This window comes from Sinocyclocheilus grahami, unplaced genomic scaffold (assembly GCF_001515645.1).
Source record: "Sinocyclocheilus grahami isolate Dianchi unplaced genomic scaffold, SAMN03320097.WGS_v1.1 scaffold549.1, whole genome shotgun sequence".
In the NCBI taxonomy this organism is placed as follows: Eukaryota; Metazoa; Chordata; class Actinopteri; order Cypriniformes; family Cyprinidae; genus Sinocyclocheilus; species Sinocyclocheilus grahami.
Genome location: NW_015505728.1, coordinates 146,931 through 165,272, shown reverse-complemented (window position 1 = coordinate 165,272; position 18,342 = coordinate 146,931). Strand labels below are relative to the sequence as shown.

General features: G+C 36.3%; 1 protein-coding gene across 2 annotated transcripts in view; it reads left to right on the top strand.

Moving 5' to 3' along the window:
- LOC107555914 (adenylate cyclase type 5-like) overlaps window positions 1-18,342 on the top strand; it is a 99,467-nt gene that overhangs the window by 71,607 nt on the left and 9,518 nt on the right. The window contains exons 4-12 of one of the 2 annotated variants that reach the window (XM_016238856.1): window positions 4,139-4,250; window positions 6,148-6,275; window positions 8,597-8,755; window positions 9,701-9,842; window positions 10,206-10,337; window positions 13,404-13,426; window positions 15,450-15,594; window positions 17,305-17,402; window positions 17,706-17,793. In XM_016238856.1, the coding sequence (XP_016094342.1) occupies window positions 4,139-4,250; window positions 6,148-6,275; window positions 8,597-8,755; window positions 9,701-9,842; window positions 10,206-10,337; window positions 13,404-13,426; window positions 15,450-15,594; window positions 17,305-17,402; window positions 17,706-17,793 (1,027 nt within the window). Of the gene's footprint in view, window positions 1-4,138; window positions 4,251-6,147; window positions 6,276-8,596; window positions 8,756-9,700; window positions 9,843-10,205; window positions 10,338-13,403; window positions 13,427-15,434; window positions 15,595-17,304; window positions 17,403-17,705; window positions 17,794-18,342 lie in introns of both variants that reach the window. The other variant, XM_016238855.1, reaches the window with a different exon arrangement.

Here is an 18,342-nt window from a genome sequence, read left to right as displayed (position 1 = left end):
CCCTCTGGTGCTCTCTGACTCATCCAGCTCCGCTGGGGCTGGATGCCATGATACAGGCGTGGCTGAGGCTTCGCCTGTATGCCTTTCCCCGATCGCTCTGCCCCCAGGAGTTCTGGAGAGAGTGCGCCAGTGGCCGGGCAGAGTATGGTTCTCGGACCTGATTTCCCTTCTCGACGGCTCTCCATGGGAGATGAGAGTTAACCCACTCCACCCTGAAGGTCTACTTGGCGGCCATTGCGGCCTACCATGCCCCTCTTGGTGGCATTTCAGTCGCCATTAGGGGTCAAGGCTCACTCAACTCGACTCGACACCACGCCCCTTACCTTTATTAGGTTTTATGAGCTAGACATGCGAGCCACTCCCGGCTCTTCCGTTCTCTCGCCCTAGTTGTGCAGTCTTCCACACTAGGCAGAAGACGTTTGTCTGTTGCGGCACCGGCTCATTTAAACGGTAGTGGTCAGTGAAATTCTGATTTCATATTTTCCTCAGTGGGGACACATTCTAGGCCAAAAACAAGTTTGATGGGCATATCAGTTAGCCCTGAAAAAATAATATTATTTAATTTGATTGTTTACAAATCAGTGTCTAGACTAACAATTGTAAGGGATTTTCCATTACATTTTGCCAAAAATGTCATTTTCAGTTTTTGTTCCTTGAACCATTTCTGATCCCTGTTTGTCACATTTCTGTGACTTATAAAGCATGGTTTGCTGTTTAAGTCTTTACTCTTACTTAAACATCTGTTAATTTGTCCTTAATTTGGTGAGTGGCAGGGCAAACCGAAAGAACTTTTTTTCTAAACAATTTTTTAAACTATTTAAATGTGAATTTGAGGACGATTTTTCTTGTTAACTGGGATAAATTTAACCACAGCTATTTTCCTCTATGATTGGCATTACTGGTTTCCAGAAAGCTGACATTCTAGGCAGCTCTGGATTTCATTTAATACTTTGCCTGATGTTTACACACTAAAAGCCCCAGATTACCAGCACCTAATAAAGAACCGAGAGTGTGTTCATAATACTCCAGAGGTTGTAATGTGTTTGGATTCTTTTTAAAGAGCTGTCCTGCCATTGTGCCACACTGCAGTGACATTTTTGGTCCAGACTGCAGGGAGCTGATGAGTCACCTCTGTGTTAACGATTAAATTAGGTTTAAAGATCCGCTTGAGATGCTCGCAGCAGCCCAGACGCTATCCTTCAGAGAGCACTGCACTCTGTCTACTTTCAGAGTCAACTAACCTTAATCCACCCAGGGGAGGCCTTTTATTTGAGCTTTTATTTATAGCAACTCTAATAGATCCGTCAGCTATAGAGAAACCTTTGATCTATGACTAATGTAAGAGTTTACGGATGCTATATTGTATAAGGGAGGGTTTAAATTTAGACTTTGTGGTGTTTGTGTGCTTTTAGTTTTTTTTAAAGGGATAGTTCACCCAAAATGTTGTTATGCTGGTTTACATAATAAAATATAAAATAATAATTTTCATTGAAATAATAAACAAACTGGTGTATATATAATATACTTAATTTTACCTTCCAAGAAACTAAAAGTTATAAGAGAAACCATAGCAAAATTGGCTTACAAACTCTTTTCTTATTATCCATGCAGTCAAAGTGCTTGTTTTAGTTTGATTGACTTCTAAGAGACTCATGTACAGTACAGTACAGTCATATGATGCTTTTGTTTTGGTTGTTTTTGATCAGGGCTTTTGTAATAAGAAAAAAATGATTCCTGTTTTTCATCTTTGTCAGCTTCAGAAATGGTCTTGTGATGCTCTTTGTTCACTTGATTTACTATGAAAAGGTGGCATCATTAATTCATTATGGCATATTGACATCGTAGAATAGGAAGTCGGCTAAATACAACAAGAGGATCTGTTGTCATTTTGTGCATTGAATTGTATCATTAAGAGACCCAAATCGATTCCAGTAATTCAAATAATCTAATTTGAATGATTAAATCTGGCAAAAAAAATCTATTCTAAAATTTGTAACGCTAGAAAGTGAGAGGGCTAAAATCCAATGAAATGCTCAAACAATTTGAACAAACTTGTCTTAGGATCAATTGCATTTGTGAATAGCTTCAGATTTGATTTACTAGAATTAAAAAAATAAAGTAAATATTTAACTTGTCTGTAGTGCTGTCAAATGATTAATCACGATTAATCGCATCCAAAATAAAAGTTTTTGTTTACATAATATATGTGTGTATACTGTGTATATTTATTATGTATATATAAATACAAACACATGCATGTATATATTTAAGAAAAATGTTATGTTTTTATAATAAATTAATTTTTATATAATCTAAAATATAAGATGTAAATATTTACATATACAATATCTCATATACATGTAATGTACATATACATGTAAATATTTTCATAATATATACTGTATGTGTGTGTATTTATATATACATAATAAATAAACACAGTACACATACATATATTATGTAAAAAACATTTATTTTGGATGCGATTAATCGCAATTAATCGTTTGACAGCACTACTTGTCTGTGTAACTTGTTTTGCACTACTTGTTCTAAGGACAATTGAAGACAACCTAAAATCTACATAAACATATTAATAATATTCATTTTTTAAATGTTTATTATTTAGTATATTTAATAAGTATGTATTTATAATATTTTATTTTTAGGGCAACAAATAATGTTTAAATCAGCTGGTTTAGGATGGTAGCACTCTGAATTTGAAATACTGAAAAATTGAAGCATTTAATTGAAGTTTGAAGGGTATTTTTGCAAATATGCAGATGGTCTGCAATATTACAGTTCACACAAAGATTAATTGATTGAAAGCCATTAAGCAGTCAGGCTTTTTTCCAGGGATCCAAGCAGCATGGCAAACATCACATGAGATGAGTGTGTTGATCGGGAACAGCCTGCCTTCTGGGCCCCTTTTAAACATTTCTGCAAATCGTCTTTGATATTGAGTCTGAACTGAGATGTCACGCTCACCTGGATCCTGGGCTTCAGTCAAACCTGACTGTCTTTCTACTGTCACGTTAGCTTATGTGTCAGACCAGCCCTGAGCTGTTAGAAATAAAGCTAGATCAATGTCAGCATTGGTAAAAGCTCTGCAGATGAATATTGAATAGGAAAGGTCATTACAGCCCACAAGGTTTTGTTTTGTTTTTCATTCAAGGTGCACAAAGAAGAACCATATCTGTTACCGGCTCCCACAGGGGAATATCATGCTTTATTCACTTTCTCGTCTCTGTAGGCCCAAAATTCTCTTAATGTGAATGTCATCTATTGCTAAAGAGAGCACACACTCCCATCCGATCCTGTCTGCTGTGCCATTGGCATGGTAATGGGGCTGTGATGCTGGGATCACATTAGTTAGCTCATATTGTATCTATGTAAAGTCTGCTTCACAAATGGCCAATTGAAATGAATAGCTGTGGGCGAGGGCTTCAATTGTCACCCAGGTAACCGTGACAACCGTGTGATATAGGTGAATGTGCACTACACTGATGTGTGGGGATGAGAGTCTGGGATGATTAACAAAAATGACCATATACACACTATATAGGTCTATCTATCTGTCTATCCGTATCTATCTATCTATCTATCTATCTATCTATCTATCTATCTATCTATCTATCTATCTATCTATCTATCTATCTATCTATCTGTCTGTCTGTCTGTCTGTCTGTCTGTCTGTCTGTCTATATCAAATTATTTATTGGGTTTGATAATATTCTGTGATAAATGGCATTTGAAATATTTTTGGAATATAATGGCCAAGTTTGTTATTAAGACTACTTGTATTATTAGTATTGTATCCTAACTACAATTAATTTAGTATTTTATAATAATATTTTTAATGTTTATTGCATTATTTGACTAAATTAGATTTTGAGATTTATGCAAGAACTATTTAAATATTTTATTTTATTTTTACCTTTAAGATTTATCATCTTTTTAAGTAATAAGTAGCCATATTAAGAAGGATTTAAAGGACATGGACAAGAGTAAAACAATAAGATCTGTACATAAAATACATTTGAAAAGTAACAAAAATAAATGATGGTGATAACATGGTAAAAAAATTGAAGTGCCCATAACTGATGAAACCTCCAACTGATATTTCTCTCTCTCTCTGCAGTATCCTCTTTGCCGACATCGAGGGCTTCACCAGTCTGGCTTCCCAGTGCACGGCCCAGGAGTTAGTGATGACCCTCAACGAGCTCTTTGCACGATTCGACAAACTGGCCGCCGTAAGTGTCCACACAACAGCCCACGCCCTCAGCTGAACAGCTTTTTTTGTCGAAACACAATGGCAAACTGGGATGTAATCATGTTAATTCCGCTTGCATCCCACTCACACAGCTGACTGGGATAGACAAGCCCTCCCTCCTGTCAGATGAGTGTTTGCGATCACGCTTCTCACACTGAGCTTCCCGCTGTTTTCCAGCTCAACTATCTCCTCGTTATCTCCACCAGTGGTGGTGGTGACTCATCGCAGCCGAGTTGCCATGCATTCGTGCATGTACTCTGCTGCTACAGAGAGATGCCGCTCAAAGGGGAAACCATCTGTTGTCTGTTCAGATGTTTGCACACTTCACAAAACCTTCGAGCAAAAAGACAAAAAATTATGCATGCACACTTGGCCCTGATGATCAACAATAGAGGTTGTTGTATGGGCTGCGGGTTAAATGAAGGCATGCGCTGGGGTGACATTCAGGTGGCTGTCATAAGACCGGTCCTGCTGCCTTGGGTCCTGTGCCCAGCCTGAGGCTTCCTCTGCTCTCCACTGGTTTCTTCTCTCCTGTTTTGATGTCTTACAAACTAAGATACCTATAGTACTCCAGCTTAAAAAAAAACATGCAAAAACACCATAAAAGTGTCATATATATTATATTAGGCTATAGTGGAAGTCTTCTGAAGTCGTACGATAATTAAATAATGACACTCTTCATTTTTGGTTTGAACTATTCTTTTACAAACTAAGATGAACAATGCTTAAGGTAGTTCGATTAAAAAAAAAATGGTCTCACTTTATATTAGGTGGCCCTAACTACTATGTACTAACATTGAAATTAATCTTTTGATAAAATGCATTTTTGTGTACATACATGGTTTTACATTGTACTTATATTTAAAAAAAATACCTGCATGTAATTACATCTGTAATAAATTTTTTATTACATATATAATAACACTGTTGACCTATCCCTTACACCTTAACCCACCTTTAGACCTACCCATAGCACCAAACCTGTCCCTAACCTTACCCATATCCCACCACAATAGCAGCAGAATTTTGCAATACAATATGAACCCAATAAGTACATTTTACTTATTTTTTGATGTAAGTGCATAGTAGTTATAGCCACCTAATATAAAGTGGGTCCAGAAATGACATTTATGTCATTATTTTTCACCCTTATGTCATTTAAAACCTGTAAGACTCTTATTTTTTCCTTTCAAATTTTGGAGAATGATTTGGTTGTCCTTTTCCATTCAGTTACAATAAATGCTGACTGGAGGTTTCAAGATTCAAAAAGGATGCAAAAGCACCATAAAAACGTCATATATGCTATTTTACACTATACTGTATATTGCAAGTCTTCTAAAGTCATATTTTATGATTAACAAATAATGACAGAACTGTGAACTAGTCTACAGTATTATCTGTTATCTATTATATTGCCTTTTTCTAAATCCATTTCCAAGAGCTTTTTGTTTAGACTACTCATGTTTTCCAAGCAAAATATCAGGACAAATTGGGCTGGATTTTTGAATTCAAAAATAGTTTGAGTGGGATGCCAAACCTACTACATAAAAAAAACACACTTGTAGACAGATTAAAATCTGACATTTCTAAGCCATTTGGGAACAGTTAAGTTTTGAGTTAGTTTTTTCTTCATAAATCATATAAATCCCTATGAAACTCCACACCCTTAAAAGGAAAAACCATTTGCGGTATGTGAAGGGGTTTTAAATAGGATATAAAGGCTATATATGTAACACATCCCTGTATGGGATATCCAGTGTCACTCCCTAATGGCTATGAAATGACATGACACATTATTTCACTTTTGAGTGAAAGGTTTTATAAAAAAAAAGAAGGCCATCATTTGATTATTGGGCTCATTGTTGATCCCATTGCAGGAGAATCACTGTCTGCGGATTAAGATCCTGGGCGACTGCTACTACTGCGTGTCCGGGCTGCCCGAGGCCCGTGCCGACCATGCGCACTGCTGCGTGGAGATGGGTGTAGACATGATCGAAGCAATCTCGTGAGTATTATAGTGTTACTTCTGTTCATCAGACAGGAACAGCAAGGCTTTTGTGTCTCATTTTAAATGCCTCACTGAAAATGTACTTCAGCCAGGTGATACAAAACAGATGCTATGGTGAATCACAACCTGGCAGTTTAAAATGCTGATGTTAGTAATTAAAAATATTCTTATAACACTAAATGTAATATAGAATAAAGTACATATTATGTACAAATACATATAGCATCGCCTGTATATAAACACACACACATATGTATGTACAGTGGGTACGGAAAGTATTCAGACCCCCTTAAAATTTTCACTCTTGAATAAAAACAAATGATTTGTTTTTTCGGATGTAAGCATCAAAACAATGCCCTACCGTATTGCAGTGCATCAAAGCAGTCAATCCAACACAGTCAAGAATAACTTAAAGAGGTTGCCACCGTTTAGTAAACTGTGGACTAGCTTTGGCTGCTTTTCTGATGTTCACTGAAGTTTCCCGTGTCTTTTTCCCGTGTCACTTGAAGTGTTTCCATTTTGAATCATTGTTACCAAAGGCGAGACACGTGAGGAAAAAATAAACGATCAGTTGTGGGACTATATTCTGTCATAAATCGCATACGATTCATTCATTGCTGAACTTTCTACCATCCATTACTGGAAATGAAATGAAATTACTGGTTGATATGTCCCGATCTCAATAAAGTTTACACACACTTTTGGTCCGTGAATTAAATCTCGCCCGGGACGCGCGCTGTCTGAGGAAGGTTTGGCCAGGACCGGTTCCAGAATTAAATCAACATATTTTATGTTCCGTCCATTGCCAATCACTGCTATTTCGAGAGTGAATCCCGCATAAATATGCGGATGTCATTCCCGAAACTTTGCAGGGTGTAGCCTGTGTGTCCGAAAAACGAAAGTTTCATACAAATTCTGAATGGATTATACCCTAGAAAGTGCACAAAGCGCGCTCTCTTTATCACTAAAAAGCGTCACTCATCTTCGTTCATCGCGATCTTACAAAGTTCCGTTATAATCAATGAAGCTCTCTAAACGGCACAATGAATCTCTTATTTACATCGTGTCTGCACTTAGTCATGAGATGATTCACGAGCGTGCAAAACTGCACTTAAAAACTGGCGATTTCAGCGATGAGTGAATTCTGACAAAACGTTTCTGATTGGCCATTGCGTTCAAGAAATCAACAGATATGTCTGTGATTGGTTACATTGCTCAACGCTGCAAAAACACGTTGAGGGTATTTAGCGCTTGGCTAAGCTCTGCAGCGGAGCCGACATCAGGGATTCCATGACTAACAATTTTGTGGGGGCAATTGCCCCCCCCGTTTTGTACCCTGTTCGTGGAACATGCTGTACTGCAGCACTGGACTGAATGAAAGTTCACAGAAGGGTTGAGTTGAGACAGAACACTTAATCTTATTTACCTGCTTTTGTTAATCATGGCTAAATTGTTATAAGCATTACGTTCTTACTAGAAACTTTGAATTGCTCTCTATGAGTTTGTCCTGCTGTTCTAATTGGTCAGGTCAGTCATCCCTTAATTGAGTTTGTTTCCAGGTTATTTGTCTCGCATGCGTGTGGACATGTCCACAGGCCTGACTTCTCTAATGTTCAGTGTCTCTGAGCAGTTGTTTGTTAAGGCAGGAATGGTGATTACTGGGTTTCTGCTCCAATGAGCACGTACGTGTCTGTGTTTCTCTGAGCTGCAGTCAACCGGCCCCAGCGCCCCATCACAGGAAGAGACCATTTTTTCGCAGACTTGCCTGTCGTCTTCAATGTTCAGAAGAGTTTGATGGCTTGTTTGCCGTGTGACGTGGGGATCAGAATGTGCTGTGTTAACTTGTTGATGTGCCCAGTGGAAAGGTGCATTTCAGGGTGTGCTAATCCACCTTGAGACTTTTTCATATAGGGAAAAGTGGGATGAGATGTGGCAGTGGGTAAGGTTATGAATTATATCATATATTAAAATGCCAGGGTCGAAAATGTAGGAAATACTGTTATAATTGTCACACTAAAAAAAGAGAGTTAGCAAAGACTGCTTATTAACATTGGGAAAGTGCCACTTTCTTTAGAGATATTATTATTTCTATGGATACATTCTTCTAATTTCAGTTGATACTAGACACCATGAATTGTAATAAGGTTTAGCAGTTTTAAACTTGTTTACAGTTCTGAATAGTAAAACTGGAAGTTTAATATCAACTTTAGAGTATATTGTTAGTATTTTAGTATAGTGTTAATGTTATATCAAAATATATAATTAACTGAATTAACAACAGGTATATCTGTTTTGTTTTTTTTGTCTCTGTGCTCCAGGTTGGTGAGGGAAGTCACCGGCGTCAACGTTAACATGCGTGTGGGTATACACAGCGGGCGAGTCCACTGTGGGGTGCTGGGATTAAGGAAGTGGCAGTTTGATGTCTGGTCCAATGATGTCACCTTGGCCAATCACATGGAAGCTGGGGGCAAAGCAGGGTGGGTTCATGAACTTTGGATTTTTTTTTACCCATGTTTTCTCACCTGAACTCCCTGTGTCTCTTCACTTTTAAAATCTGAAAATGTGTTTTTTTTCATTAACACAAGACAAGTTCAGACAAGTCTTTTAAGTCTCTCTCCAGTTATTTTTCTTCACAATGTTCAGAATAGCATACTAGTATACTGCTTTCTGTAGTATGTAGACTGTGCAAAGTGTTCCTGACTGATTTACTACAACTATAATCAAAATGTCTAAATATGGTAAATCATATAGTAAATTGTAATAATTTAGCAATTTTCTAAAAATAAACATCAATATGAAATATATAATACATATACATATTATTATATAGTTATATAATTTGTAATTTATTATATTATAATATGTATTATATTATTTTAAAATAATATAAGCGTGAGCTATATTATAATTATTTTACTTTAGCAAACTGCCGAGACAACATTTCTCATTTTTGATTAATTTTAGTTACACAATTTTAGACATGACATAAATAAAATTACAAATACACAACAAAGTTACCTAGTGAAAGTAAATTAAATATGAAATATTAATAGTATGAAAATTACTGATGAAAATAGAAAAAAAAATCGAATTCAAAATATTAACAAAATCTATATTAGTATATCAATAACAATAAATGAACACTGACTTTATCTTTCATTTCGTCACACTGGAAATAGAAGTAATCATCCCAACGTTTACTTTTTATTCGTTTTTTTTGTAAATGAAGGCCACTTGCTGACAATAACTCAAACATTTATTGCTTCATTATGTGTTCTGTTTCACTCACTATAAAAAAAATTGTAACCAGCACATACTCAATATTGAATACACTAGTGTTTCACTCCAAATATGGTGCTGCCATTCCAGGGCAACTTCCTGTCTACATTTATGCCTCATGAAAGTTGTTTTTATCATCTCAGGCGTATTCATATCACCAAGGCCACCCTGAACTATCTGAATGGTGATTATGATGTAGAACCTGGATTTGGTGGAGAAAGAAACGTCTATCTCAAGAAGCACAACATTGAAACCTACCTCATAGTGGGCTGCAGTCAGAAGCGGGTGAGACCATTTTTTCTCCTCATCAACGAATGGTATCAGTTCAATTTTATAAATTCAGGTGAGATAAAACATTTTAGAGTCTCCTTTCTCTTGTGTATTATGAATTACTTATTAAACTTTGTAACCTGAGACAGCTGAAGTCGACAAGCTATGATTCTCCATTAATATTCACATCTTTTCAAGCAGAAACACCTAGCGCTCAGGAATAGCATGACTCGCATGATGCTGGGCAGCAGAAGAATGCCAATAAGCTATGTGGATAAATTCAGGGAAATGTGATGTCAGAAGACAAGCTAGATAATGACTATGACATTAAAAAGCATGGACCGTAATACTGCTCCTGTTTCGTATTTCCCTTCACAGACAGAAGAAAAGGCAATGATTGCTAAGATGAACCGTACCAACTCTGTCACGCATAATAGCACTCACTGGACAGACCGACCCTTCTACAATCACCTGGGTGGCAATCAGGTTTCCAAGGAGATGAAGAGGATGGTGAGGAAGCTGCACTTTTGATTAGCCACCCTTGTAGGATGAGAACATTATCTGAGTGCTGAAAACCAGTTGGTTTGCATTTAGTCTAATTGCCATGTCTAAAACCCATTATCACCTTTGTTGGAGGATAAGGCCTTTGACAGGGGAGGCTTTTTGTACCATGTGTTAACTAAGCCAAAACAATCCCAAGGAAATTGCTTTAGGGCCATATGTAAAGGGCCTCATGCTCTTTGTGTAGTCCCTGTTCTTTCATTCAGTTCTCAGCTCTTCCCCGGCTCTGGAACCCAAAGGGAAAGGCCCTCTAATTAAATAAAGCTGGATTGCCTCACATACTGCCCTGAGGGATTTAATCAGGCAAAGTGGAACCAGCAATTAGTTCCTGTGAGCTCCATGGGAATACCCTTTATCTTTTTTTTTTGTCTGAATCACCTGTTCCTTCTCATCTTGGTTAACATAGTAAGAAGGAACACAGAAATCCAGCATAACTTGTCCTCTCTGATATGCTTCAGACTCAGTTCTTAAATAAAACATGACAGGAATATTGATGTTTCCATTATAGCAAGACATGTCTACCGTTTAAATTTACAGTAATATGTCATTTTTTTTCTATGTTAGGAAACTTTTTCCAATCCCAGTTTAATATACAACTGGAATTAAGTTGTTAAAGCTATCCATTCCCATTCGTTACATTTAAAATTAAAGTGAGAAACAGAAAAAAAAAAAAAAAAAAATCTGAATTCAAAGTATTACCACAAACTGTATTTCTATGTTAGAAAACACTGAACTCTAGAGTAATCAACTTTGCCATCACTAGAATAAATAGCATTTTAAAACATTAAAATAAACTATTTTAAATTGTAATACTCTTTTAACATTACTGGGGAAAAAATGCAGTCTTAAAATGAGGATAAGAGACCTCAAACTTTTTGAATGACAATACCGAGAGAGAGAGCAGTATGTTTTGTAAATTTTGAAAGCTTTTTTTTTTTTTTAATAAATGGTGTAGTTGCACAATTCACCAGCAGGGGGTTGGTAAATAAAAAAAAAAAAAAATCTGAATTCAAAGTATTACCACAAACTGTATTTCTATGTTAGAAAACACTGAACTCTAGAGTAATCAACTTTGCCATCACTAGAATAAATAGCATTTTAAAACATTAAAATAAACTATTTTAAATTGTAATACTCTTTTAACATTACTGGGGAAAAAATGCAGTCTTAAAATGAGGATAAGAGACCTCAAACTTTTTGAATGACAATACCGAGAGAGAGAGAGCAGTATGTTTTGTAAATTTTGAAAGCTTTTTTTTTTTTTTAATAAATGGTGTAGTTGCACAATTCACCAGCAGGGGGTTGGTAAATATTGTATTTTGCGGTTGGCCTATGTGTTTGTCCAACCAACAGCAGATAGTGGGAACCTGTTTGTAATTATTTGTGCAGTTCTGTTTGATAGTGGCACAGATAAATCCCGCTCGATATATCCTGCTGGAGCTCAGACTGGCTTGTAATTGCCAGATATCTGTCCACGCCTACACAAACACCGAGCATTGAGGAAGACAGATAAACATGCAGTGTTTCATAATAACAACAGCACCTGTTTTTGTCTGTTGTATTGTCTAGAGTCTTGCGTTGGCCCAGAAGGTGTTGCTCAGTCGAAGGAGAGTAACACATCATGGAGTAACACATCAACATACTGACTGGGTCATAGTCTCTGTCGAGTGAATACATGCCGGCCTGTGTGGGAGTGCATCTGAGTCTCCCGAGACTATACATTTAGTGACTATTATTATGCATCTAGCAACTTGTCTCATGGATGCTTTCTACTCCCATAATTTAATGTTTAGTGGTTAGAAATTACCATTAAAATGGTCATTTGATATTTAATGGGAACATTCAGTCTGTTCCTCGACCCGTATATCTGCTATTTTTGATATATATTAAGTATGTAGTCATTTAGCTGTTGCTCTTATCCAAAGCACTTATTGTAGAGAATGGGGTTCTCATATTACCAGTTTTGTGTCAGTACCAATGCAAGTAATTCTAAAAAGTAATAAAAAAACTACATTTCTATACCAATACTACAAAAACTGAAATGTTTGTGGTATGTTCTGGATCCACTGGAATTTGCGATTTTGTGGTCTTTACACCTAAAAAGGGCTTTTACTTAAACGTTTGAAGTCAGTTTTGGAGATCGATATAAACTGTGCTCAGTATTAATATTAATTTTAATATTTATAATATATATTTACAATACAAGTTATTTTACCCAACATTTGTATGTGCTATGTATGAAACTTGTGCTGCCTGTGTAAGCCATCAGATGTCTTTTTTTGTAGGCAGTATCTATTTTTTGTGTAAAATCAAAACCCTTTGAGGAAAAGACAAAACACTAACCGCTAAAGCACATATGACACATGAGCCTATTTGGTTTCCTCTCCATGTTTCCCATGTCCTCCTACCATGATAAATCAATGCCTCATCAACATTTACTTCTGTTCTCAGTGGGGTCTGAATTTAAATTCCTCCAAAAAAGCTTGTGGTCATAAATCAAGCCACCTGAATCAGCTCTCAGCTTGTTTATACTCAATGTCAGTCATCATGTATTCGGTTATATATCAGTACAGTAATAATAAATTCTCAGTCTCACAGCAGTTCTCTGTTTTCAACGTTGCAATGTCTTTCCATGAATGATTGTCTTTATTCTTGTATATTTCTTGTATTCCCCAACCCCTCCTTTCTCTCTGTGCTTATCTTTTGTTACTGCATTTGTCACTGTTCTGTTATTTGCAGTTTGACAGTATATGAAATTAATAGAGATTTATGCTTGTTTTGGAATAGGGTGTTGGGTAAATCATTGTGGGGTTTTTATTATAAAATAAGTTTGTGGTGTGAACGTTTTCCAGGGAATATAGCTTTTGAATTTTCTATCTCTGTAATCGAGAAGTTTTATTATTTTAGTTGAGGTCCTCCAGAAGGGGTCACTGCTGTGCTGATTGTACAAATGCAGACGTTCTCATCGGTTCTGCATTGATGTATAATGCATTTTCTCTTCCAATTTTGCTGCAGGGATTTGAGGATCCCAAAGACAAGTGAGTATATGGAACACATCTTCATGCCTCCACCCTGCATGCCAATTCTTTTATTAATAGTCGATTACATAATTTATCTCATATACACTACCATTCAAATGTATGGGGTCAGCAAGATTTTGAAAATAAGTTTCTAATGCTTAGCATTTATTTGCAAAAAAAATACAGTAAAAACAGTAATATTGTGATATTGTGATTGTCATTACTGTAGTCTTCAGTGTCATATTAGAAATCATATTAATATGCTTATTTGCTGCTCAAAAAAACATTTCTTCTTATTATTATTATTATCGGTGCTAAAAACAATTGTGGTGTTTCATATTTTTGTGGAAACCATGACCATTTTCTGGATTCTTTGACGAATAGTTCAAATGCACTTGAACATGCACTTGAACATTTTGTAATAAATGCCTTTACCCTCATTTTTGAATGCATACTAATTTCTTTCAAAATTAAAGTATTACTGACCTCAAACTTTTGAAAGGTGCATATATAGCTTTACATTATGTAACATTAAAATACTTGAAACTAATATTCTGAAACATATAGTGCAGACTTTTAAATGTCGTTGAATGCGGTTTATTCAAAGCAGTTTTTTGGTTATAAAATAACAAATACAGACTCTGAATGCATCAGCTGAATTATATATCAATCACGCAAGTATTTCAGCAACAAAATACTGCTGGTTTTGTTCAGTGTCATATAAGTAGGGCTGCTGAATATGGGGGGGGGACTGCAAAATGGATAAAATAGCTATAAAAAGGAGTTAAGTCTACTACAGTTGTTTGTAATTAAAACATATTTAAAGGGGTCATATGATGCGATTTAAATTTTTCCTTTCTCTTTGGAGTGTTACAAGCTCCGCCATGTCATGAAGGTGCTGTGTGTTTCGTTGTGCAAGCAAAACTACTTTGGTTGACCTTCCAAAAGAGGACGTGGAGTCTAGCCCGGGGTCGTCACATGTGGTTGCCGCAAGCCCGCCGGACACTCCTTCGTCGAGTGTAAAGTAGCACTTGTCGTTTGTCATTTCTCCGATCACAAATGCAGACATGGTTTTATGTTGCGCTCCAGCCAGACAGGGCATCACAGTATGGGAAGGACCGTAACATTTCCATCACACGCTTGAGGTATTCGACCAATCACAACGCACTGGATAGCTGGCCAATCAGAGCACACCTCGCTTTTCAGACCAATGAGCTTTGTAAAAATTTACGCATTTCAGAAAGGCGGGGCATAGAGGAGAAACAATAATGTACAGTATGTGGAAAATAATGTGTTTTTTGAACCTTAAACCGCATAAACACATTTCATTACACCAAATACACAAAATAATGTTATTTTTAGCAGCATCATATGACCCCTTTAATCATTCTAACTCTGTCACTAAAATATATTTGAATGTGATCGAACTGCCAACTGCCAATGAACTAATCAACACATGCATGTAGTGTGAGCATATCCATCACTATTCCAGAGGTGTTGAAAAGTATCAGAACCTAGAATCCTGGGTCTCTTGATATTTATGCATGTATCACTGTGCTTGTATTAACTAGTCAGCATTTATCTAAATGTGTGAATACAGATATGCAAGCCAGTTTGCTTCTTTAGGCAATTCATCATCAAATCTTATACTGAGAGACTGCAAACCTATTATATGTCCATTTTGACACTTCTCTGTCAAACGAACACTTTCAGTATTTGAATTCAAATGCAGAACCTAGTTTTGTTTATGTGATTTAGTTACTGAATTGCATGAACATGATTGCAAGGCCTTGAGCTCTTTAGCAGATGATTTGTGCTTTTTAATGTAAATAACACAGTTTTACTGACAATCATTCAAGGCTAACCATGATGATTCTGAGCTGCCCTTAACTCTGTCATGTTTTTTGGGGTGTGGTGCTGCTGCTTTTTGGTGGTCTAGCTTTATAGTATTAAATTATAGTAGTAAGTTAAAGGATAGCTTAGAAGGGAGAAAAAAAGTAGAAAAACCGTGTCTCTTGCTATTTAGACATTTCATTTTCAGAAACGCACAAGAAAACCTGAACCCTGAGGATGAGGTGGACGAGTTTTTGGGCCGTGCCATTGACGCTCGAAGCATCGACCGATTACGGTCCGAACATGTCAAGAAATTTCTGCTGACGTTCCGAGAACCTGACCTGGAGAAGAAGGTATGACTTTCATGACTAGCTTCAATGAAAAGATAAACTTGATCTAGCTAATGCTAATCCACACAATGTTTTTTTTCTTCTTCTGTGAACAATAACAAAGGAGAAATTTAGCAAAATGTTCACACTGTTCTTTTCCATACATTGAAAAAAATTTTTTTGTTTATTGAAATAAATGAAATAAAATAAAATAGCAATTTACTGAAATAAAAGAAGCTGACGTACTAAAATTGCTAGAACTAAAACTTAAATAAAAATAAAGCTAGATAGAAATAAAAAAGTCAACAAAAATTACAAGCATGTAACAAAATTAATAAAATATTAAAATGAAAACTGAAAAAATAAAAGCTTAATATTAATAAATACTAAAAGAGTATATAATAAATGCTCAAATAACGGCTGTCAGGCTCCAAAAATAGCACAAAAAACACTATAAAATTAGGCCAAAATGAACATTTTCCACATTGTTGTCCACTAAAAATCAGGTGATCATGTGAGTGTTTTTATGCCAGTCAAGCTTTATTATTACTAAAAAAAAAAGTATAGTTGCTAGTTCTTCTGATTTAAATGCGTCATCAAGCTGACATTTTGTAGCCTTGTAGGGATTTTGTTGTAAATTGCATGACTTGTGAGCAGGAACTAACAATTTAACAGATCATTAGTTAATGTAACTGGTAAATTGTTCCTTCAGTTGCATAGCAAAAAATAGGACAGAGAGCCAATCAGAAGTCCATTATAGTACTGTTATACAGAAAAAATACTCTGCATAGCTCAAAGATGTGGCACGCTGCTAAGATGAATAGAGGCAATGCAATTCAAGGTCCAGGTTCGGAATGAGTCAGAGACTGACGTCTTTATGCTGCACTGTGATTAAAGTCATTTTATGGTGTTACCTTCAAAGCATTTGTTACCACTGACCTCCCCCATCTCAGAGAGATGCCAAACTTTCCCAGAAAAGATGGAGTTTTTGTCACACGTAGGAAACTAGTTTTTTTTTTTGTAAAGATAATGATGAAAGGGTAATGGAAAGAAAGTTTCTCAGCCTCATCCTCCATCTGTATTCACATCCACTTTTAGCCTGTTGTGCACAACTGCACAATGCCCCTCATACGTCTGGCACTGATCACACGGCTCTTTCAGAGACTTGCTTCCAGTTTGTAGTGGAGATAATTATTGCTTTTGTTTACTTCCATTGTCTGTGTCCAGAATGTCTATTTTAGGCTCATGAATGAATCAATTATCTTCCATAGTCTTTGATGAAATATACTTGATATTATTTTTTAGATATTTACTCTGCTGTTCAAAAGTTTGGGGTCAGAAAGATTTTTGTTTTTGAAAGAAATTGTTTTATTTAGAAACTACGCATTACAGTACATAGATCAAAGCTGACAAAGACATTTATGATGTTACCAAATATATCTATTTCTAATCATTTTTGGCTGAACTATGCCTTTAATTGGCTTAAAATGGCTTTTTGTGTGTGCGATATCTGTAAAATATTTTTAAAAATCATCCAATTATCCCAAAGAACTGGCAGAGTTAAAGAAAAACATTTGACTGGGAACCCTGGTTTTTCAGTACAAACTGAAGTAAACAATGAACATTAGCACATCTACTTCCCTCAGTCGGTAAAACACTATTTGCTTTCACATGCTATTTGAACTGTATTTGTAACCCCACTCTTTTCTCTCCTCTTTCCTCACCTTCTCTCAGTACTCCAAACAGGTAGACGACAGGTTTGGAGCATACGTAGCCTGCGCTTCCCTCGTCTTTTTATTCATCTGCTTCATTCAAATCGTCATTGTGCCACAGTAAGTACACTTCAGTTAAATGCCTGATCCTAGCAAATGTTTTCTGGTCCATTCAAACAGGCCAAAGGCTTAGAGAAGGTTTTGTTTGGTTTTGAATGGGAATGTCACATAGCCTTCATACACAGAAGCTTTCATTCATTTCGACTTTGTAAAGGTGAAGACAGTTAGTACCTGAGCAGCCAAAGCAGGTCTTTCCTCTCCCTTAGACCCTATGTTAATTATGACATATAATAATTGTTTAAAATGACACAGTTATTTTCTATTCACCTGGTTTCCTCTCTACACCTGTTTGTTTCTCTGCAGCTCTGGGTTGATGGTTGGCTTCTATATGTTGTGCCTCGTCCTCCTGATGACCGTCATGTTCATCTCAGCCATTTACTCCTGTTTTGGGGTGTGTGAAATGCTGGTATTGTACGAAATTTAGCCTATATAATATTAGTGCAATATTATGAAATTCTGAATAATAGTAATTATTTTTATGGAATAAAGAGGACAAACCTTGAGCAACATGGCATCTACAACAATGCAGGAAAACAATACATCTTAACACGTCCTTCACAGATCATTTCCTAACACTCTTACAGACACATCATCGCTAAATCCAAGTGTTTATCAACCTTCAAATTCTCCGCAATAACCTGAGCGGATTTGATTGATATTGGGCTTTTAGCTGCGTAAATTTGAGCAGGTCTCCAGAGACAATGAGTCACACAGAGCAAAGCCAGAGACACAATAAAGCGCTGGCAGCTCATTTGTGCACACTGAGGTGGAACTGTCACTGCATTGCTCCATGGGCGGCAAGGGGCGTCGCAAAAAAATCTTTCATAAAAGCCTGTTCTACAAAATCTCTGCAAACCCACAAGATCCATAAGGTCTTTTTTATCTTGTGTTTTATAGATACTATATATATATATATATATATATATATATATATATATAT